We start from the raw sequence: 21,927 nt of genomic DNA on the forward strand, positions 1-21,927 counted from the left end.
ATCTATTCATCTATCTTTATTCGACATAAGAAAATGGAATCAATCTCGTTCAGAACGCAGTCTCCACGGATTTCGAGCTTCGTTCTCATTTTTTATTTGCTCGATCTTTGTGCTAAAATCCATCATGGACTTTCATAATGCAAGTAAGTCAGTCATGACCCCCTCAATTTTATTTCGTCCCTCAAAGCAATGGATAGTTGGTGATTTTTTGTGAATGAAATTACAATCATAGTAATTTATTGCACAGATGTTTTCTTTTATTATTATTATTATTATTATTATTATTATTACTATTATTATTATTATTATTACTATTTTCTTCAAGGACTAAGGAAAGAACAATAATTGTTTACAGTCGAGTTCTTTTGTTCACAAATTAATGTCATTAAAACACTCATCCACTTTTGTAACGGGCATTAATAATTCGATCATAAAACAATACAAATGAGTAATTCATATATAAAACAGTAAAAATCAGTACGACTGAATTGAATTCAGGAGTCTTTTGGGCCAATGTATAATTAAATTTAAATTACAACGTAATAAATCTGGAAAAATTCATTGAATTTATGAATTGAGCTCAATGACACACCAAAGCCTATTTATTAATTATCCTAATAACTTCAATGACCTTTGAATAATTTATCTTAACAATTCTAAGATATTCACACGTTAGCAATACAACCATCGTGCCTAGTCTTTTTTTTTTCAAGCAATTTTAAATACAACCTATTTATAATTTAATTAATTATAATAGGGTAGCAAAGTTGAGTGATACATTCGGACTTATTTCATTCGAATTATCGAATAATTTGCAATTAGTGGATATCACTGTGAAGATTAGATTTCAAATTTCAGGCTTCAATCACAATTTGAACATGAGTAAATTAATTTCATATTATTGATCTATCTGCATTGCCATAATTATAACGTCAAAGACCGGTGAATTACAGCAGTGTTTACCTGAGGAGGAATACATAAGACGGAAGTACAATTTCATTCGTCAGTTTTTTAAATAATTTTTTCCCTCATTCGTCTAGTCTCAGAGGAAATCGTGAAATTCGTTTCGAGCATTAAGTTGTCTAGGAACGATTAAAAAAAATTCCTATAACTTTTATATAATCACAAGTGGCAGTCAATTCAGTATATAATGCCTACGTAATATTCCTAATTGTTAACAGTAAATGTGAACACTTTAATTTAACTTCATTCCTCCGTTAGTTTCAAAATGCATCATTTTTTCAATGGTTTCTCTCATTGTTGAGGGATATTGTACCAGCCCTACCCCTCCTTCTGAATGCCGATAAATGCAATAAATTATTCTCTTAAACATGCGATAACTCAATCGCGTGACTCCTCCTTAACTCTCAGTCCATTTGACATTTCTCGTTCATCATCGTAATCATCAGTCGTGTTAACATACTTGGCTTTGAATTCAGTCTTAAAATTTACCTGGGCAACTCCATCGTTCGTAAAACGAATATTCCCATTGCCAGTCTTTCCATTTGTGCTACCATCAATTTGGGTCACGTTTGTATGTATCTGATTGATGTGCTTGTACAGCATCGCACTAGAGCGAAATTCCATTTCACAGTTGGTTATTTTACATCTGCAAATGTTTATTTATGTGTTTAATATGGCTGACGTGATAATTGAATTGTCAATTTTTACCGAAATGATTGATTGGGTTTCGTAGATTGAGAGACATTTGCCTTTGAATTTGCATGATTTTCTTGGTAATGCTGCAATAGGCTTGATACATTGCTGGCTTGCGCTCGACATCCTGGTATTTTACAGCTGTAATAAAAATACATATTGTTTTATTTGACAAGTATTTCAGGATCTTAAATTTTTTCTCTTATTAATGAATAGAGATCAAGCATTCACTTGGCTGTAGCTGGGGCTCAGAAAACATTTTTTTTTTCCTACTCTTCTCGAGTCTGAGGATTTCATTGGGGAGGAGATGGAGGATTGAATATCTCCACTTTAAAAAAAAAAATTATTCATTGTTTATAAAAAAATATGCTCATACTTACACGAAGAAACTAACAGTGGTAGCTTTTCCCTTATTCTGCCTATTCGTTGGTTTATTCAATTTATGAACCGAGTTATTCTCCTGCACTTTGTGACTATCCTGATGATGTCTATAATGCGATATGTACTTGTACGTCTTTCCACACCCATTGATATCACACTTGTACGGCTGCTCCTGTTTATACCTTGACATCCTCTGTTTCTTCGGTGTGTACTCCTCGTCCTCGCTACAGTTGCCATTGGTCTCAACATTTGCCGAATCGATTTTCTTAGTTTCCCCCTCGAGTCCACTTCTAAAGACACTCTCAAGATTCCCTAGGTCAATCCTGTGATCCTGCATCTTCTCATCCGTGTTCTCGAAGACAATTTCCTCGGTGTCGATTTTCGGTGCATCTTCATAAATATTTATGAAGTACTCCTCCTCAGAGGCTTCAATTATGCGCGATTTTTTTTGATAATCGTTACTATAATCATCGATCTCACTAGTGTCGAGAGTGATTCTACTATCTGTATCATTTCGAGTCAGTCTTTCGTCCTTCATTGAGTATCTTTCGTTACTTTGGACCGCCTTCGGGGCAATTATATAGTTATTTGATTTGGGAGTGGCAGTGCTTTTAATCGATCTAGGATTTTTCTTCTCCCGATCAAAAAGATCATCCTCCTCAATCTGAAGTGATTCCTCGTCGTCGACCTCCTCTTCCTCGTCATCGGCAGTGATTTTTATCGGCTCCTCCTCACCGTTCACTTGAGTATTAACTGGACCCTCGAAACAGATTATCTCTGGCTCGGTTGGCAGGGTAGGCGGTTGTCTATGGCTATTCTCTATGTGCTCTTCTAGGTTCTCACTTGTGTTGTGCAAGGAGCCACAACTCGTGTAGGGACAGACAAACACGCTTGTCTCATTACTGTGGAACTCCTGGTAGTGACGCCACATAGTTCCCGGGTCTGATAACTCCTTGCCACAGCCTGGCTCGCGACATCTGGATGAAAGAGTTATGTCAGAATTTCAAAATACTTCCATTTATTATTCTTCCAGAGTTTTTTCATATAATTTTCGAAAATGTAAGATTAGAAGCTAAAATGATATTTATTATTTGACAAAATATATTAATTAATAAAAATGATAATAACAATAAAGTCACATGAGATTCATTAACCTCCCTTCAATAACCCTCCATAAAATATAAAAATAATTTTCATTTACATAAATCGGATTTTCAATTCCTCGAGGGCTTCATGGGTCTTAAACTCATCTTGATTAGTGAAGATTTTACCACATCCCTGTTGTTTGCACGTAAAAATTTCCTGAAACAACCCGAGAAAATTCATCAATCGAAATACTCAAAGCCTATAGTTGAAAAATTATTCTGAGAGGCATAACAATAAAGGGTCTCTTTGTTTCGAGTCCCTGGAATGTTTTGGATTAGAGGCCAATGACCTCCGCCTAGGGGCAAGGGGAGGGACATCAATGGCGCTGTAAGAGAGAAAGAGAGATAGAGTATATCGAAGATGCAATCTAGCATGTATTACCTTTTTTGGAGCAATTTCCTCGATCGTTCGATTCCTGGAAACAAATCTGATGACACTGACCTCAGTGGGTCTGTCTGAACACTCTGTACCTTGCCCCATATCCCCTGAAAGCCCCGAAAAACCACCGAAACGTAAATATAAATTTTTATTCGGTATAACCTGACAGTCAGGTCCTTAAATCCATGAATTAACGCAACTGTATTGGTGAACACATCACAATGGGGTAAAAATTAATGAATGAAAAATCCCAATTGACTTTTTGTATGAAAATATCAAGAATTTTCATTAAATATTCACTCATCAGGGGCACTATTTTATCGATAACACTGGGGTAACAGTGGTATTTCACATTATTGATAAATAACGTTAAAAAGAGTAACTTGTTTTCATGTCAGTACTGGACGATCGGACTCCGCTTTATTGAGTTTTCTAGGATGAGAATCACTGGATTGCATACACACGGGGCTGGGATTCGTATGCAGACAGCCGATAGACCATTGCTTTTCTCCAAATTAAAGGATTGAATCATTTGTACTACATTTGTACCCGTTCGTACTGAGCTCAAAATATTTCCTTAGCATCTGATTTATTTTTAAATAAATAATTAAAAATTCAACATAAATTTTGACGACAGATTACAGTCAAAATTGAAGTTTTTTTTTCTCCATATCGATACGGTTCATCCCATATCAATAGAGAATAGTTTATAATTCACTAATTTATTTTGTTTAATTATTGTTTACAGTAGACAATGTGCTACACAGAGGTCACTACTTACATTATTCATTTTTTTTTTTTTCATGAGAAACTAATGAAATATTTATAGCTCAGTACAAATGTGTGCAAACCTAGTACATACGATAGAATTCGTTTATTTTGTGAAAAGAAATTACCTGTCGGCTATCTACATACGAATTGGGCTGGGTCTCCGAGCAGAGATTATAGAGAAGATTGCTGACCCTTATGAAGTGGCTGTAACCGCAACATTTCGTAGCGCTGCCTGTTGGTAACGCATTATCACGGAGTACGTTACATGCCATTCCGGGCAGCCTATTTTTAATATTCTACAATGAATTTTTATGAAAATTTTATTTAATCAAAGTGGTTACCTTAAAAACCATCACCATTCCCTGAAATATTTCATATTTTGCCGGTGGCCAAATGTCTTGCGCCTGCGCAGAGAGGGACACAATGGCCGAGGTCTGCTACGTGTTGCCATCCTTGAAACACGAAAAATGAAAAGAGGTGTTTTCAAGGCGTTGTTGCCCTATTACTCACGACAGTATGGGCGCGGCCATTGATGTTTAGTGGTTGAGTTTATTATTTATATGAACAAATAATATATACAATATAGTATATAAATTTTCTAGCACTGGAATCACTTGACTTTCACTATAAATTCCTGTGGAATACTCTTTGGTAAAATTGTGAATGGGATTATATTGAATGAATTTATTAATGGTTGGGATGAAAGACAGTGAAATTGTTTAAGTGAATAAGGAGTGTATATAGTAGGTGTTTTTAAAAAATTTCATCAAGGCTCTGTCAGAAAAGATTTTTACCTGCAATGATGATTACGAAGGCATTTGGGATCATTTTTTTACTAGGAATACTAAATAAAGAAGGTAAAGTAAATATTTGAGAGAGGATGCTGCCACGGGTGTGGTTTTTCATTCAGTTTAATAAGGAATCATTAGTTGTTTATGTGTTTTTTAAAATTTCAGTTTCTGGGTTTGGCGGATGGTTAGTTTGCTATCGTTGCAACAGTAATCAGCCAGGGTGTGGCTCCCCAATGAATTGGCTGTGGTACTGGGGAGAATACTGTCCTGAGGAGAACGATGTTTGTGTGAAAGTTACTGAGCGTAAAGGAGGTAAAATAATCAAAGATAACAATAAGTGCCAAAGAAAAATAAATAATAAATAAATCGAAAAAAAGAAAAATATCTTGTGTAACTCAATTTTCTCCAATTCCAGCTGAGGAAATGATCACGAGAGAGTGCCTAAGTTCCTTGAAAGGCTTCAGAACAGATATTCCCGCTGACAAGTACGAGGGCTGTCGTTCGGCAGTTAAAGACGTGCGTCTAGGACATTACGTCAACAACAGTATAACCCAGCTCGACATTCACAGAGACTACTATGACGAGACAACCTGGTGCCTATGTTTTTTTGATAATAGATGTAACAATGCCACTGGAATCCAAATCTCCGCACTCCTCATTCTACTCATTACCTTCGTCCAATGCTTTATGAGCTACAATTGCAATTGATATACATTATTCACGAGTAGAATATAATTGAAGAAAAACTATAAGGAGTCGTGAGAATTCGAGGCCCATCGGCGTCATCTTCACGTCTAGTCCGTCCATTTAATTAATACCGAGATTAATGTAACGTGAAATCAATCCGTCCAATGATCGATGGAAAAATCCATCTAAATTTTAGAGAATTTTATAAAAAATTTTATACATTTTTAACAAACGCCACTATTTTATAATTTGTCATTAAAATTTTTATACTTCACCATTGAATATCGCCACAAAGTCTTGATTACATAAAAATTTTTAAATCAATAAATTCTAATGGAGTCTGAACTAAAAATATCCACAATTTTCTGAATTCATCGGGTAAGTTGAGTCGAATGATCGTTAGGGTGATTTTAAATTACACCATTCATATTGAAGATGCGCAAAACTTTCCCACTCATGAATGATACAAAAAATTATTGAAATACCATGGAATTCTATGAATTGTTGATTAATATTTTAAGAATTTACTCGGAAATATCCTGAAAATTCAGTGACAAGATGGGAAATAATTGTTTTCGTCCTTTCTTCATTATCAATTATTATTACCGTATCATGATTACAAATTTGTATTTTTACAAAGATATCGTGAAATCTCACTTGATCTATTAATCTTCATTTCATCTTGTATTTGCAATATAATTACGACGAAGGATAATGTGTACATGTATGTTTGCTTGTAAAAATCAAACATAATGGAAAATAAAGTTTTTTTTTCTCATAACAGCCATGATATAATTTTTTTTTTTTCACTCTTGGACAATTCACGCAATTGTTCGCGCACAATTAGCACATACTTCTCTTGTATTTTTCACGCGATTCATTGGGACATGGATAGGTCCACTTAAAGCTGCTCTAAGAGGCTGAAAACCTGTGAAAAATGGATTGGGAAATTTTTTGAACGAGGATACGAAAGGCTTCATGATTTTTTGATATTCCGTTTTATTACACTAATCACGAAAGTCCTAACTTCTCCATTCGTTTAATCTTCGCGCATTCATGATGAAACGTAGGCCAGATTGATTGTTCATGTTATGAAAATAAAGAGTTCATACCTCTCCAGTCCTTAGTTTAAATCTTTCACTAGTTTCAGAGGCTAGAGATTGTAACGTTTGAGGTTGCAGCATTTTTCAAAACGTTTCTTCCTCACAGCATTCCAAAGCCTTTGGAGTAGTTGATGGCTTTCAATAAACGATCTTCGAGCTTCTCCAGTGATGAATAATCCGGAAGAAGAAGTGTGTTGAAGCATGTGTGAGCAATGGGCAATCTGAAAGAGATTAATTTTTTTCGCTCTGTTTAATAGGTTTGCTGTTGAATTACGGTATTTGATTATTAAAATTAATGATTTCTATACTATAAAAATGACTATATTAATCCTTCTCTTGACTAAGAATATATGGTTTTTACAAATATTTTCTCTGAAATACTGCATAGAATTATGTATTGTAATGATTTTTTTACCTTATACAGCAGTAAGGAAATGATATATAGCTTGTACCTGTCAGAATCAGGACCATGTCTCGAAATAACCATCTTCAATCTGGATAATCCTCCAACTGGCACTCGATCACTTCCCGTTGTAAACTGTAACAGTCTCCTCTGACTCTCTAATGGCAAGGCGTGAGCAACTCTCCAGAAATTCTTCACTGCATCGCTATCCACTGTATACCCATCGTACTCGGTAGCAGCCTCAAGTTCTGTAAAGTCAAAGACTTTGCTTCCACAAACGAGCTAAAAGAGAGACCGAGAAAAATCATAATAAACCAAATTATCAAGACAATGAGTCTTCATTAAAAATGAAGAATTGTTACAAATCGATCATTCCATTCTAGTTAACTGGTTTATACAATTTTAACGTATTGGGGTATTGGGTTATTGCAGAATATTCATTGATTAAAAGCGATAAGAAAAGCTGAAAAATCACTATGTTCGATTCGTCATAATTCATCATATTACGCAGTTGCAGAGAAATAACATTCATAAAAATTCAATGAATAATTTACTTTAGATAGGGGAAAAATTCATTTGATTTAAATGGCCCTTTACAATAAAAATATTTACAATATGAATAGAAAAACATAAAATAATGAATTGTTGAATTAAAATACGTAAGTTGTCTGGGTGGGACTGGATTAGCTAGAGAAATGCAAATGAAAATACCTGTTCAATTTCCTCAGGTCTGAACAAGAGAGCCAAGGGGCTCTCATCAGTGACCATCTGGAACCCCCGCCTGAAGGCCTTGAACTGCCTCTCAACCGATCGATTAAGCAGAAAATCCGCATAAAGATCGACAAATTCTCTTTTATTCTCCTGCGTTACGTAAACTTCATCTCCATTCTCTCTCAGTTCATGATATAGCACAGAGCCAAAAACATCCTTATACCCGACTTTGAAAGTCTGCATAAAAGTATCAGGCATATCATCTCCTACGTAAGCTAGCATTTCTGTCAACGTTCTATAGAGCGTTGGGCTCCAGTCCTCAAGGTCTGCAAAACTCCCCTTTCTTCCCAATAATTTACGATAAACAACCATGGGAAAACGCACATCAAGAATAACATTATTATAAATAGCAAGACCAAGTACAACACCAATTAACGTAAACTGGGCATCACTCTCAAAGGAAGTGGGATTAAACCAAGTTGTTTGTGTTTCTTCCTGTGTCGTGAACATTCCATAATCGGGATTGAAAATTTCTTCAACGACTAATTGAAAAAATTCTTTGGACACTCCTCCTTCATCGACCCCTTGCTCACCCTCAAACTCCACAACGAGTTGTTTTTTCAAATCGGTTGGATTCTCCATTGCCACCATTTCCAGTTCAACAAGTGCATCGTCAATGAGAAAATCCCTCCTGACTTTAAGCCTCAAGTAAGGATTTGTCGGTTGTCCAACGTACGATTGAAAGAAGCTCATTCTCCTCTCACTGTACATGCGTATCCTGTTGTCATAGTACAGGCCAAGTGTTTTGGTAGCTGGTGTGAGAATAAAGGCGTAATTCATGAAACTAAATTTCTTTGGTTGCTCGCTCTTATAATAGGCAAAGTCTTTGTCCATTTCCACCATTTCACTGAGTAATTCGTTATAAAAATCAGTGAAGTCGATGTAGGGACGTCGTGCATCCAGAGCAGATAGTCCAAGTTCAACGGCGAGTGGGTCTTGAGGGGGCGGGGCAGCCGGAGGGACTCGATCAGATTTGTCAATTCCAATGGGTTCAATATCCTCGTCTTGACAGAACTCTGGAGAATCCAGTTCTCCAGATAGCATGCTTGCATAATACAGGATCTTCATAACTTTGGTGGGGGCTGTGATGGTATCAGCATCTTGAACGCAGTAGTCTCTGGTGAAAGATCCGGCGATCATTTTGACAGTTATCAATTGCTGTAGGGTTTGAAGAAGTCTCGGGAGCCTTGTCTTGCAGTGCCTAGCCCAGACTCTTGATAATTTCGCTTGTGCGGAGATGGGAAGACAACTCGCGGCCTTACAAAGCATGTGGAGGGCATATTCCAGGTAGTCACTGCTTCCTAGCACTGGGATCTCGAAGACAATTAGAAATACATTGAGGAGTGTGTCTGTGCTGTCTGAGGGCATAATTCCGAAAACCCTCAAGTCCAGTTCAATGTTGTCGGCGAGAGTCACCAGGGCATTGACTAGGGCAGACTCAAACTCTTCGCCAGATATTGACCACAGCGCTGTGAAGGATCTCCTCACAGCTTCAATATCGACACTCGTGTCGTCGGGATGGGGAATCGAAGGGGAGGGATCACTACTGTCGACCTCTTTGTCCTCCCCCTGCAGTGCTCTAACTGCCTCTTTATTCAGATCACTTGGGGGCCCCAAGAGAGACACTGGAGCACGATCCAGAAGAGCTGACAGAGGAGAATCACTCTTTTCACTCTTCTGAAAACTTTTACTCAGAGCCTCCGCCGAGGAGAATACCTCACCCAAGGTACGAATTAGCAATGAGTAGTTTCCCTCGGATTTACATCGCTCTATTATATCCAGGAGCTTTGCCTCGGTGAGGTAAGGTACTTGTTTGCCTGAAAAACAAGACATTTCATTTAATAAACGACATAATCGTAATTAATTATATGTAAACCATATGTAATTCACATAATATTATTATTCTATTTGTATTGAAATTCTTTCATTTATTTTTCATCAACATCAGCAAATGCTCTTCATAATTTTACATTTAAACATGTTGAGAAAACATAAAAATCTAAAGAGGAATGGATAATCAAATTTTTCGAGAAAAAATGCAATAAAGCGTATTTGCTATAAATAAGTTATACCTAAACACCACTTTAATATTTTTCAATGCAATTAATTAAAACTTCAAGTCGATTTATTAGAGAATTTTGTTGGGTTTTATTAAAATTGAGAAGACTCCATGATTTTACATAATTGAAAGATGTTTAACGATTATAAAATGGAAAAGAGGACTTTGAGTATTTCTTGCAGTCCAAGTATCTCAGGTATAAAGCAAGAGCTATTAGTTCAGCAACAGCATCTCTGTTTAACTCTTCAGATTCACTTTTATTTAATTTTAATGTTTTAATAGACTTTTTCCTGGATTTTCTCTTTAGTGGAATTTTTCTCATGACTTTATTTTGTTTGATTCTCGTCCTTGTCTCTGTCTTTTTCCTGGATTTGGAGATAGATAAATCATTGTCACTCAAAATTTTCTCAAAACTCTCGGATTTCAGAATAGGAATAGATTGAATTGATTCAGAGGATTCAGAATCCGTGAATAGATCGTTCATTAATTCTGCGAGTTCACTGGACTCTGGAGATGACGAGGCGCTGTTATTTCTTAAGCAAAGACACTTAATTTTTCGTTTCGATCCTCTTGTGGCCGAGAATTTAGGGTGAATTAAAGGTACTCGATGAATAAAAGCATTCGTCTTTAATTCCAAGCATCTTCTGAATGTACCTGAGGAACTCTGAATCATTAGGCCATTCTCACAATCACTGGGAGTTCGTGGAGATGCTGTGGGTCGTAGGGAAGGTACTTGGACTGAGGTTTTTTTCGTACCTTCTACTGAGCACGATGGATTCATGCTTTTCGGTGGTAAGCTTTTTGCTAAGGACGCTGGGCCAGACTCCAGGGAGGTCCGGGGAACTTTGCTGGGCTGCGTGCCGTCGCAAAGACGTGCCTCCTGTGAGAATAGCTGGATTGCCTGGGCGGCTGCCTGATTTGGAGTTAAATTCGTTACCTGTAAGATTTTCAAATAATTATTGATTGCTTCATGTAAAACTGAAAATCCAAAAGTTTATAAACAATTTTTGATGGGGGAAAAAAATCAATTTTAATTGAATTTATCAGTGAAACAAGATGTTGCTCAAAAATTTTTTTTCTAACCTTATTTCTTCCAAAGATGTCAAATAGAATTAAAAATATTGATTTTTTACAGATTTGAGAGTGATTTAATGTGCTCTTCAAATCTTTGTCACGTTAATAAATATAGTGAAGTAAACTTTTCCAAAACAAAACCAACAATCATTTGACATTTCTCTGAATCGCTGTTAGTTTGGGAGCTAGTGAAAATTTATATAGCTATTGAATTTTCATATTCATTTTTTAATTCTTTACATTTAGGTGGAGTCCTGAGGACTTTAGAGCTTTTATGTCTATAAGACCCGGTGATATTTCATTCTAACCTTCTTTCTACAGAGAATAAATGGCCTCTCATGTTGCGAATGCGCCCAAATTAAGTAAATTTAGAAGAAAATGTTTCTAAAGCCTTTTAGTAGAGAATTAAGCTTTTGAAAAAAAGAAAAGAAAAAAAAACCTATCTCAATATGCCTATCTTCACACTCTAGTTCAAAAAGATATTGGAAATATGAAAATAGTAAATGAGTAATAAAAATATATAGTAGCAGTATCTTTTTCAAGTTGACTTTTGGATAATTTACCTTTCCACTAGAAGCACAATTTTGATTATCGCATTGTGGATTACCACATCCATCCGTTAACTGATAGAAATAACGTTCGATTAACTTCTTGGCGGCTGCTCTCTTCATGTCACTGCAAGGGCTCTCAGCTCCTACCCTGTTTGCATTCGATTGGAAAAGAAAAAAAATAAAAATATTTGTCACGTCATTGCCAAAGAATAAAGCTCCAAATAGTACACAAGAACAAAAGTCCACGTGCGTAAATATTTCATTGGCTAATTATAGATTTCAAGAGAATTCAGGGACATAAAAGTCAATGACTTGTCAAGAAAAAAATAAACAGTACAAAGGAGAAATTTACCAACAATTTTGACACATAATGTAATTACATTATTTTACCTGGAAGCGAGATCTTCTCCAGGGTCCTCTTGGCCCTTGGGGTTCATAGATCCAGACTAGTTGAAAGTTTGACTGAAATTCTCACGTCAAACTGATCCACTCCGTTTTTCCCAGGATTGCGTTATTGCTTATCTTTGTGAGTCTGATCGTCAGAAAAGATATCTCTGCACTAGTTTTAACAGAAACCACTATATTTTAACGATATAAAAGCAAAATAAAACTTTTAATCTGCCTCTGTTCTGGCACAAGAGACATTAGAGTCAGCCAAACAATTTACAATCCCAACCCAACAAACTTAACTAAATTTAGAGTCAATCGTGTTGTTAACCAATGTACACGATGTGTTGTAAAGTACGATAGTGACGAGGAGTTGAGGAGAAATGGAGTGGAGAATAGTGGGTGGTTGGGTTGGAGTAACAAACGAGGAGGGGAGGTAAAAAGCAAAGAGGGAGGGGGCATTTAAAATACAATAAGGTATACAATGCCACTCGGGAGAATTGATTGCTAACCAAGTATATTTGTTGAATATATGGAAAAATTACCATGCCCTTGAAAAATTGATAATTTTTTTTTTGTTTTTTTTTTTCTCTCAGCTGTCCTGACTGTCACGATGAAAACCCCCTTATCAGAGTCGTGATTTGTATTTCTGTATTATGATACTTACTATTTGTTCATTCGGAGAGGAAAAGCAAGAGGAATTTTACGGCTTTATTATCCTGTTGTCATTAACTCTAGATAATACGGACACATAGTTAGAAGGTAATTAACGAATTTTGAGATGAATCTAATCTCAATCATTTGGGAATAGTTTAGGAAAGTTTAGGAATACATTCGCATAGTTTAGGAACTAATAGTTTATTTATAATTAATGACTCTTTTATTGGCGTATAGTTAGCAGGTGGTAAGTTCGAATCTTAATCGGACTTGCATAGATCGATGTAACATAATTTGGGAAGTCTAAAAAACATTAATTCAGAGTTTAGGAATTAACTGTTATTATTTAATTAATGGTTTTCTAATTGTGACTGGGGAGCAGGCTGCGCATGCGCATACGCCCTTGCGGCCGAGGGTATATATATATACCATCAGCATCAGCTGTTTCGGTATTCACGATATTTAGTAGTACTGACAATATGAAATACTCCTACAATAAGATTGGAAAATTGGATAAGTATTAAGTAGTTTAAGATTTTCAATTTTAATTGCATGTTAATTAAAGTAGATTACGTCAAAGTGTATCAATTGGAGGTTATGGCGAATGTTTTGATCTGTTGATAGCATTTTGCACACTTTGAATCACTTGTCTATGGAACGAGAACATTTATAACCAATTGGTATTAAGAACTATTGTACCCTTTCTTTCATAATTATCATTAATAATAAAATGATCGCAAACGAGGCTCGTGTGATAAGTGGTATGGTCTCAACGCCACCTTGGGAGCACGTATGGTTCCCTGTCATAAACGCTCTATCGATAATCAATCACATTCACCGGCCATAATTCAATGGAGATAAACTCATTTGATCATCCCACGTCTCCGATTTTCCCAATAAAAATGCAATAGGCCGGTGTTGCTGTGTCCAACAGAATCTGCTAAAACCTCGGAAGTGTACATTTATTATCCTAAAACCCAAGCCTCTGAGACCAGGTGAGTATCCACTCGATGACAAGGATGATTTACAAAAATAGGTTAGAATCTGGATTATTAGTCGCGACGATGACCTGACCTTCTCTGATTTTAGCTTTAATTGTATGAGGAGAAATTGATTGATTATTGCGTGCCAGCGAAATTATCTAGCAGTTCGTACTCAATTATGTCGAAGGGCAGTGTATGCACGGTGAAAACCTTTTCTCAGAAAATGAAGTCAATGTAGAGCAAAACGGTCCCTCGACTTCTCACTATAACTGATTCTTCACGAACATTTCATTGTTGACTTTAATTTCACTTTTTGTGGCAGAATCGCAAAAGTTCACGGTTTTTGTCGCTTCATCATTCAAATGGACAGGAAGCAAAGAAATTTTGTTCCTTCTTTATCACTTCACTACACTTTCTCATGAATCTCACGATTATTGATATCTGCAAGTTATGATCCAAGGTTATTGATATCAGCAGATCATGGTATGATGAATGTATTCCAGATAATGGGCCGTCCTCCAAAGGTTCAACGACATCAAGCCATACAATGTTTTATCAAATTTATGGACATATTACAAACCAACGATTTTCCCGTGGCATCAGATAAAGTATGGAGGGAAATGAGTAAGGAGCTCAAGGAGAAGTGGACTGCGCACTCTGTATACACTCATGTCAGAGACAACAAAAACGGTTGCCTGCAGGAGGCTCGTAAAATTTGTTGGGTCACAACACCACCACCCCTATCACGGCCTCGGAGCAGAGCTAAGCTCGATGACACTCTCCCTGAATGTTCCACTCTCTTAGATGATTCGTTCGATCCTACTGATCACGTGTTTGAGCTTGAAAACATTGATCCCTGTCTAGAAGAATTTGATATCTTCCTGTCACCTGAAGACTGGGAGAAAATAAAACCAGAGAATCTGTCAGAGCCTGGACTAACACGTTTAAAGGCAGGTGTCTGGCCTTACGTGATAAGTAATGCGTTCTATCAAAGGTACAAGATCCCTTGTGCCATGATTGCGAAGTGGTCCCAAGTTCGTGTTGAGGAAAATGGCTCTTTCAAATTAAGTTTCCACGCTATCTGTAAGAGTGAAAAGTGTGGAAATGTCTTCTCCGGCAGTGCCAACGAGCAGCCCGTCAATGGCAAACTTACCTTGAAGGTACGAGCACGTGACACCCGCGGTCAGCCACACGAAGATGTCAAACGCCCTTTACGAGGCTCAGAGAGAGCTGAGGTGGCTCAAGAGCTACTGAAGCAACGGCCGGAAAACTATCGGCGGGAGTTGCTCCGTAAAGGTATGGATTTTGGCCAGTCAGTTCCACCAAACATTCGCCCGGGCAACATATATCGCCAGGCGAGATACGAGGCTCAACAAAAACTTGATGGGATCCTCCCGGGGGATAAGAGAGATCAACTGACGATACTCAGAGATCTTACCGCAGATCCAAGGTACTCCCACATCATCATTGAGCTAGCCTTGAGCCCATTCCACTTAATGTATTGCACACCGGAACAGGTGTACTCATACAGAGAGTACTGTCGCCTAGTGAAGAATTCAATCGTCATGGCAGATGCAACAGGCTCACTGGTGAAGAAGTTTGAGAAAGCTCTTGGGTCTTTCACAGGTCATATATTCCTTTATGTACTGACCATAAGGTTTAAAAACAAGACCTTCCCATTTGCGCAAGTTTTGGCAGATAAGCAAGACTGTCCTTTCCTCACGTATTGGATGGGAATTCTCGCGACAAGATTGGGATTACCACCACCCAAACAAGCTCTCAGTGACCAGGAACGTGCGCTGCTCATGGCACATTGCCAAGTTTACAATGGTCGTACCATTAAGCAATACGTTGATGATGTTTTTACTTGGGGGTGTGACGAGAATAACAATCAGGGCAAACCTTTCCCTGCTCCGACTGTTATTCGCATCGATGTGGCTCATTTCATGGCTGCCGCAGCTAGGTGGAACTGCTTTAAAGACCGAGACAAATTTCGTGCCAAGCGATTCTATGTCAGAACGATTGCTTTGCTTGTTGACTGCCAGTCGATACAAGAGTTCCAACTCGTTTTCCTTCTCATCTGTCTCGTGGCGTTAATGCCTGTGAATGATCATGGGATTGACTTGCCTGAGAAGACAAATCCACTGGTCAACCGTAGTATTCATTTGGGGATAAGAAAAATTACGGCGGACCAGGCCCGAGCAAAACTAGAGCAATACATTGCTCTACGTGGTCTCATAATCGACAATCTACAGGAGCACAGTGAGAACGCGGAGATGGAAATTACGGCCAACTTTCAGCACCTCCCGGAAGAAATTTCTACCAAGAAGAATACCCTGACTCATCAGTGGATTAAGGAATTGATTTCTCTCGTCAAGCCAGAAAATCCTGAAACTATCGTTGGGAATGTAGAGAACGGACTCTATCTTCCTCCTCTTGTAGTAGAGTTGGAAAGAATTGGTAAAGAATTTGTTCTGTGGAGCTCTGCTGTGCTACCGCCGGGAATGGACAAGTCACATGCCTCGACTGCGGCGCAGGAGGGTTATTTTAATGAGGTCAAACATCGTTTATTTGAAGGGACGAAATTACCTGTCAGCTGTAATCGTTTCTTTCGAGCTCATGTAGATGACATCTCGGCTGGAGTCAGAGAATTAGGAGCCAATTTGATAGAGTTTGCACACGAGACATTTGATACATGTAAGGGAATGAAGCCCGAGAAGGAGCCGATTGGAGAAAATGGTGCCACTAAGTCAGATCAGAATGAAAGGAGGAAAGAGAAGGTCGATAGAGGGAATCCAGAGAGTGAAAAAGAGAAGAAAAGCGACTGGGATCAGGTAATTCCAGAAGTTGAGACTGAATCCAGGGATGAGGTAATTGCAGATGTTCTTGAGCCTGAACCCAAGGATGAGGTTATTCCAGATGTTCTTCAGCCTGAATCGAATGTAGTTTCAGAAGACGTCCAATTCATTAATGATTCAGACTTTCGTTCTCAAATGAGATGGCGAGGGATTAAGAATGATAAAAATGGATTTTTATGGCAATGTGGCGATGCTTACATCGAAATTGAGGAGCTATCACAAGAATCATTCGGCGCTCAATTGTACACACAAGAAATTGATTGTGATATTTTTGGGCTGGAAAATGCTGAATTACCAAAACTTGTTGGAGGAGATCTACTTGATGAAACTCATGCAGACAACAATAATAATCAACCATTGATTGACGCTAAACACAAAACTAATAATTCTAATCCCTCAAAACCAGAATCATCAACGCCAGTGATAGAACAACCTCAATTTTCCAGCACTTTCTTGGACTTGAATGGTAATGACTCATCGCAGCTTCTGGAGATGCTCTTAATTGACCAAGTGAATGGAAATCCTCGAGAATTGACGCCAAATCCCCATCGATCGAGCAAAGCATCGAGAAAGAGGAAGCGCGGTGGCTACTTTGAACCATGTCCAGAGATCGCAGACATGAACAGACAGACTAGTGTCAGGAAACCTCGTCATTTCCTACAGAATGGTCTACACTGTCCCGTAGTCAAACTGAATGGAATAGGAATCTACGTCATAAATACATGTGCCTTCGATAGTTTCGTCCACATTTTTCTCTATGCAGTTTATGATAATGAAGATTATCGTACCATGGTGGAATCCTCAGAGGTAGGATTATTCAAATTCCTGACACAGTTCCTGAAACACGGATCTTTGGTGAAAGTTCTCCAACAACGCTGTTCTCTATTAGCTGCTCACTATGAATTACGTCCGTCTAAAAATTCCACGAGACTGACACCAGTTACCCTAAATGCCGAGGACTCATTAGCCAATGTCTGGCAACATTTCTTCGGCGAGCCAGTAGCTAAAAGAACCACGGAATGTTCAAATATCTATTGTTCCATTGGTCAAACGACTAATGTGCCGTATTTGATTGTAAGCCACCAAACAATTTGTGAGCATGGTTTTAGGAATCTGGAGAAGGCCATCGAAATTATTCATATAAAACAATGCAAGAAACTCGGATGTGGCGGACTCATAACAGTAACATTGAACTGCCAGGACACGGTATTCATTGAACTGGACGTAGCGGACATTACCCGTGGAACAAGTCTTGGCTGTTGTTTGGAGGACTTCCCTACTCATTTGAATCTGGGTAAAGTTTACAGGTGAGAATAAACATGTCATTTGACACTGGGTTGGTCGGGTGAGACTTATGTACGCCGTCAGCTGCTTTATAAATTGGCGTAGTGATAAAAACAAAATGCTTAGGAAAAGTTGGAAAGAAAATCAACAATAATCTAGATTATATACGTGGATAGTCTCGAGATCCCTAGTGTTACTCCCAATTATATACTCAGGCATTATACATGGGCCATCGCCGGGAGTATCTGTTAAAAAATACGAAATCTCAATAATTATGTTCCTTTCGGTGAAAACTCTTGTTGATGGGAGTTCTGAACTGTTTTAGTTAAGATATCGAATTTCTTGACATTTTTCTCAGGCTTTGCTAGGGTATAATGTGAAAAATTGAAAGACTGCTGCGTGGTTACCATGACACGACTTATATAGTGTTGACAACTTCTAGGTTAATAGGAGTGATACACTTCGAGCCCAGACACTTTATAGCATACGTCCGACGACTTCAGGGGAACTGGATAGAGTGCGACGACCTGAAAACAATGAGCAGTGCTGCTCCTGCCACCACCCCCGTGCGACCCTTCGGTGCTGTGTATATTCGGTCTTAAAGAAATTAATAACTAGAAGTAAGAAGATATTTACATGTATTAGAAAATCTAATCGTTCCGAACGAAAACTGTGCCAATGAGTTCAAAGAGATAAATATTAACAATTTATCGAGTTCCTATCTGAAAGAGAAACAATCTCTTTTCTACATAGATAGGACTAGCAAAGAAAAGACTGTTAAACTACCTCATTATAAGATTTATAAACTCTTAGTGCAAAGAGATCTCGTTCATTAGGCAGGCACTATAAAATAGTCCCACGATTTTTTCCTGGAGACTTTTCTGGGGATGAGGGTTGATGGAGAAGTCAGGAAGATGGAATTGTTGACACAGTAACAAAATTAATATTGTTTGTTGATGGAGGTTGGGACGTTAGTGGTTGATTCCTGAGTTTGGTTTCTGATTCTTCCATTTCACACAAATTACGCATGTACTACTGTGTATTTTTGAGAGAGACAAGTGATCCCTCATGTAATTTTAGGGTAGCCGGGACTTTCTGCAGACCAGGGATTGCCAATACCAAAGTCTTAAATAATGAGTACATTGTGATTGATTAGTTGAACTAAGTCACGTTTTCAGTCATTGCAATATCCCTGATTGAAACAACTATTCCTAATATGATTTGTGGCTATTTTTATGTAAATTGTGATCCACCGAACCACAATATCAATATGTTAAAACATGGCATGAGAGAATCAGATTTGTTTAGCAATTTCCCATTTTTCTCTTGAGTAAAAATAAGACAAATATTTTACTAATTCCCAAAGGTCTCTTAAGCTAGTCACATTCTGAGGTAATACTAGAAGATTCTCATAGGAAAACTAAAGAGTATCGCAAAGTGTTCATTTTTTGTTTTGTTAACTTCAGAAATTGTTATACGTGGAGTCAATGAAGACTTGGTATTACGTATATATAAACTTGTAGAAGAGAGTTCCATTAGCGAGGCTCTAATCTAGAATCCATCGTAAAAATAGTTCAACAATTGCATTCGCCGTTGAAACCTCACTGATGTGAATAAAAGATGGTCATGCACACACTTACACTGCGCAGAATTTATTTTACGTACTCCAACTCCAAGTTTTGTGTTTATTAAGGAACTACAAGAGAGCGAAGTCCAATAGGAAGCTCATGCTTCTCTATCACCTTGATCTCGCATTTTCTGACTCAGATTATTTTTCATTGTATGGAGTCTGATAACCATAAATTTAACCGGGATCGATTCGGTGCAACATTTTCCCTTCCTTTTTTCCTCTCCGAGTCATTATCAGAATGATCATCACCATCCTTCCGGTTCCTCTTGAAATTTTCTCCCAAGTCATCATCCCCATTCTCATCATGCGTCTGTTCCGCTCTTTTCCGTTCCTTCCTCCTCATTTTTCTCCATTTTTCTCCGCAAGTAAAGGAGGCATCTCAGTAAGCATGGACAAAAGTATGAACGGAATTGGATAATTTATTATGGCATGTCCAAAGTAATAACATATTGTAAAAATGCTCTTTTTCAGTATTTCGAAACGATTAAGCGACTTTGTCGAAATTTCAGAGGGATCCAAGAGAATCCAAAACAATCTCAATGCATTTCGAAATAATTTTAATGAACTTAGAGAAATATTAGAAGCATTTAGACCCCAATGGAAGACCCCCTTGGGAATTCCAAGGTACCACGAAGAGTTTCCAGAAATTTTCCAGGAAATTCAGAAAATGCAGGAAATTTCCCCTGTCAGACTTCATGAAAGCTTCGGAGATGTTCGACTAGTCCTTAGGAATTTCAAGGGACTCAAGATTATTCTACAAATATATTTCCAAGAGAATCCAAAGAATTTCCTCGAAGATTTTCAGAAATTCTCTGGTTTCCTCGAGATACCCAGAAAATCCGGCTATTTTCTGGAAAAAAGTAAGAAACTTCTAAGAAGAGCGTGAGTCTTAATTCAGAGGAATTTTTTCTGAACATTGGGGAATGTCTCCATTTTCGTTCCAGTAGAAGTCCTCGAATGTGCTACAGATTTCCGGAAATTCTTGCAATTTGGTAGACTTGTTTCAAGTTCCGCCGAACCAGAAAATGTATGGATTCCCTACCAGTCGACTACTAAATATTCGAAACTGAATATCCAAAGACATATTCAGCATTCGAAGTAATAGTGAATGTATTGTAGGAGTATTTCATATTGTCAGTACTACTGAATATCGTGAATACCGAATCAGCTGATGCTGATGGTATACATATATACCCTCGGCCGTAAGGGCGTATGCGCATGCGCAGCCTGCCCCCAGTCACAATTAGAAAACCATTAATTAAATAATAACAGTTAATTCCTAAACTCTGAATTAATGTTTTTTAGACTTCCCAAATTATGTTACATCGATCTATGCAAGTCCGATTAAGATTCGAACTTACCACCTGCTAACTATACGCCAATAAAAGAGTCATTAATTATAAATAAACTATTAGTTCCTAAACTATGCGAATGTATTCCTAAACTTTCCTAAACTATTCCCAAATGATTGAGATTAGATTCATCTCAAAATTCGTTAATTACCTTCTAACTATGTGTCCGTCTAGATAATTCATAGAGACCGTCTCAATGAATCAAGCTTCTATTCATCACAAATCGTAGTAATTGCCGACCGGAGATACTACGATTTTCTACGTATTTATAACTTTAACATTAATTCAATAAAAAAGAGTTGGCGGTATGGAGAGGAAAGAAGTTGGTCTAGGTAACTAAAAGTTTTATCTCATCGAATGCTGATATGTAAGGAATTGACTTTATTCTCAGCGTCGATGTTCTGAGATATTGTCACCTCCATACAATCCAATTAATAATAAAATATAATCAGTGGAAGTGAAGAATTATTTAATTATTATCTCATTTTTTACAAAATAATTCATGAAAGAAGAAATCTTTAACTAACAAAAGTATAATTCTATAATTCGACCGAAGACAACTGGCACTTTGAAGGAATAAAGTCATTCAACTGACAACTGGCCTTAAGCAATTATTGTCACAAAGAAATACAATAAACGGAAGGAAAAACATATCTACAAACTATATCCCTTTCTATCAGATACAATTTTATTATCTTCGTTGACGTTTATCCATGAAACGCATTATGGTATACCATTGTTTCAACATTACGACTTATTCTTACTCTTGATCTTCCACTTTCCTTTAAACTCATCAGGTTTTTTTCGTCAAATCAATGAATCCATCAAATAATTTAACTCAACTAGACAATTTTCCATGTCGAGTAATACGAAGCCGAGTAGGAATTAAGCTTTTTTGTTTTGTACTTTAGAGTTTTACCAAATGGCTCTTTTCCTTAATGTCTTACAGGTGTTTAATGATTTTAATCGTTTGAATAAAAACTTCTTTCTTTAAATGATTTAATT

The 21,927-nt window shown here is 37.4% G+C and overlaps 4 protein-coding genes across 10 annotated transcripts; 2 read left to right on the top strand and 2 right to left on the bottom strand.

Annotated features, from left to right (window-relative positions):
* Positions 1-235: 235 nt before the first annotated feature.
* On the bottom strand, positions 236-4,056 carry LOC135163860 (transcriptional activator cubitus interruptus-like). 2 transcript variants are annotated; one of them, XM_064123728.1, is made up of 5 exons: positions 3,565-4,056; positions 3,239-3,339; positions 2,037-3,014; positions 1,672-1,797; positions 236-1,609 (listed from the first exon to the last, which is right to left on the bottom strand). In XM_064123728.1, the coding sequence occupies exons 1-5, from the start codon at positions 3,661-3,663 to the stop codon at positions 1,342-1,344; spliced, it is 1,572 nt and encodes a 523-aa protein (XP_063979798.1). In that variant the 5' UTR covers positions 3,664-4,056; the 3' UTR covers positions 236-1,341. The 2 variants fall into 2 exon arrangements, with proteins under 2 accessions (XP_063979798.1, XP_063979799.1); XM_064123729.1 differs by having other exon boundaries at positions 1,471-1,609; positions 1,713-1,797; positions 3,565-4,055.
* A 768-nt stretch (positions 4,057-4,824) lies between these two features.
* LOC135163907 (uncharacterized) lies at positions 4,825-6,593 on the top strand. Its single transcript, XM_064123809.1, has 3 exons — positions 4,825-5,189; positions 5,289-5,435; positions 5,539-6,593. Exons 1-3 carry the CDS (start codon positions 5,132-5,134, stop codon positions 5,829-5,831), a joined length of 498 nt encoding a protein of 165 aa, XP_063979879.1. The 5' UTR covers positions 4,825-5,131; the 3' UTR covers positions 5,832-6,593.
* On the bottom strand, positions 5,926-12,890 carry Ube3a (Ubiquitin protein ligase E3A). Of its 4 annotated transcripts, none has more exons than XR_010299194.1 (7): positions 12,162-12,552; positions 11,784-11,919; positions 10,801-11,083; positions 8,028-9,904; positions 7,366-7,598; positions 6,923-7,134; positions 5,926-6,738 (listed from the first exon to the last, which is right to left on the bottom strand). XR_010299194.1 is itself a non-coding variant. In XM_064123682.1 (7 exons), the coding sequence occupies exons 2-7, from the start codon at positions 12,206-12,208 to the stop codon at positions 7,014-7,016; spliced, it is 2,697 nt and encodes an 898-aa protein (XP_063979752.1). In that variant the 5' UTR covers positions 12,209-12,330; positions 12,826-12,890; the 3' UTR covers positions 5,926-7,013. The 4 variants fall into 4 exon arrangements, 3 of the variants coding, with proteins under 3 accessions (XP_063979752.1, XP_063979751.1, XP_063979753.1); XM_064123682.1 differs by adding an exon at positions 12,826-12,890 and having other exon boundaries at positions 5,926-7,134; positions 12,162-12,330; XM_064123681.1 differs by having other exon boundaries at positions 5,926-7,134.
* Positions 12,891-13,261: 371 nt separating this feature from the next.
* On the top strand, positions 13,262-21,057 carry LOC135163827 (uncharacterized). Of its 3 annotated transcripts, XM_064123661.1 has the most exons (4): positions 13,352-13,810; positions 13,905-14,000; positions 14,302-17,963; positions 18,383-21,057. In XM_064123661.1, exons 2-4 carry the CDS (start codon positions 13,977-13,979, stop codon positions 18,540-18,542), a joined length of 3,846 nt encoding a protein of 1,281 aa, XP_063979731.1. In that variant the 5' UTR covers positions 13,352-13,810; positions 13,905-13,976; the 3' UTR covers positions 18,543-21,057. The 3 variants fall into 3 exon arrangements, with proteins under 3 accessions (XP_063979733.1, XP_063979731.1, XP_063979732.1); XM_064123663.1 differs by lacking the exons at positions 13,352-13,810; positions 13,905-14,000 and adding an exon at positions 13,262-13,339; XM_064123662.1 differs by lacking the exon at positions 13,905-14,000 and having other exon boundaries at positions 13,353-13,810.
* The last annotated feature ends 870 nt before the right edge of the window (positions 21,058-21,927 follow it).

Source organism: Diachasmimorpha longicaudata, chromosome 6 (assembly GCF_034640455.1).
Source record: "Diachasmimorpha longicaudata isolate KC_UGA_2023 chromosome 6, iyDiaLong2, whole genome shotgun sequence".
Lineage (NCBI taxonomy): Eukaryota > Metazoa > Arthropoda > Insecta > Hymenoptera > Braconidae > Diachasmimorpha > Diachasmimorpha longicaudata.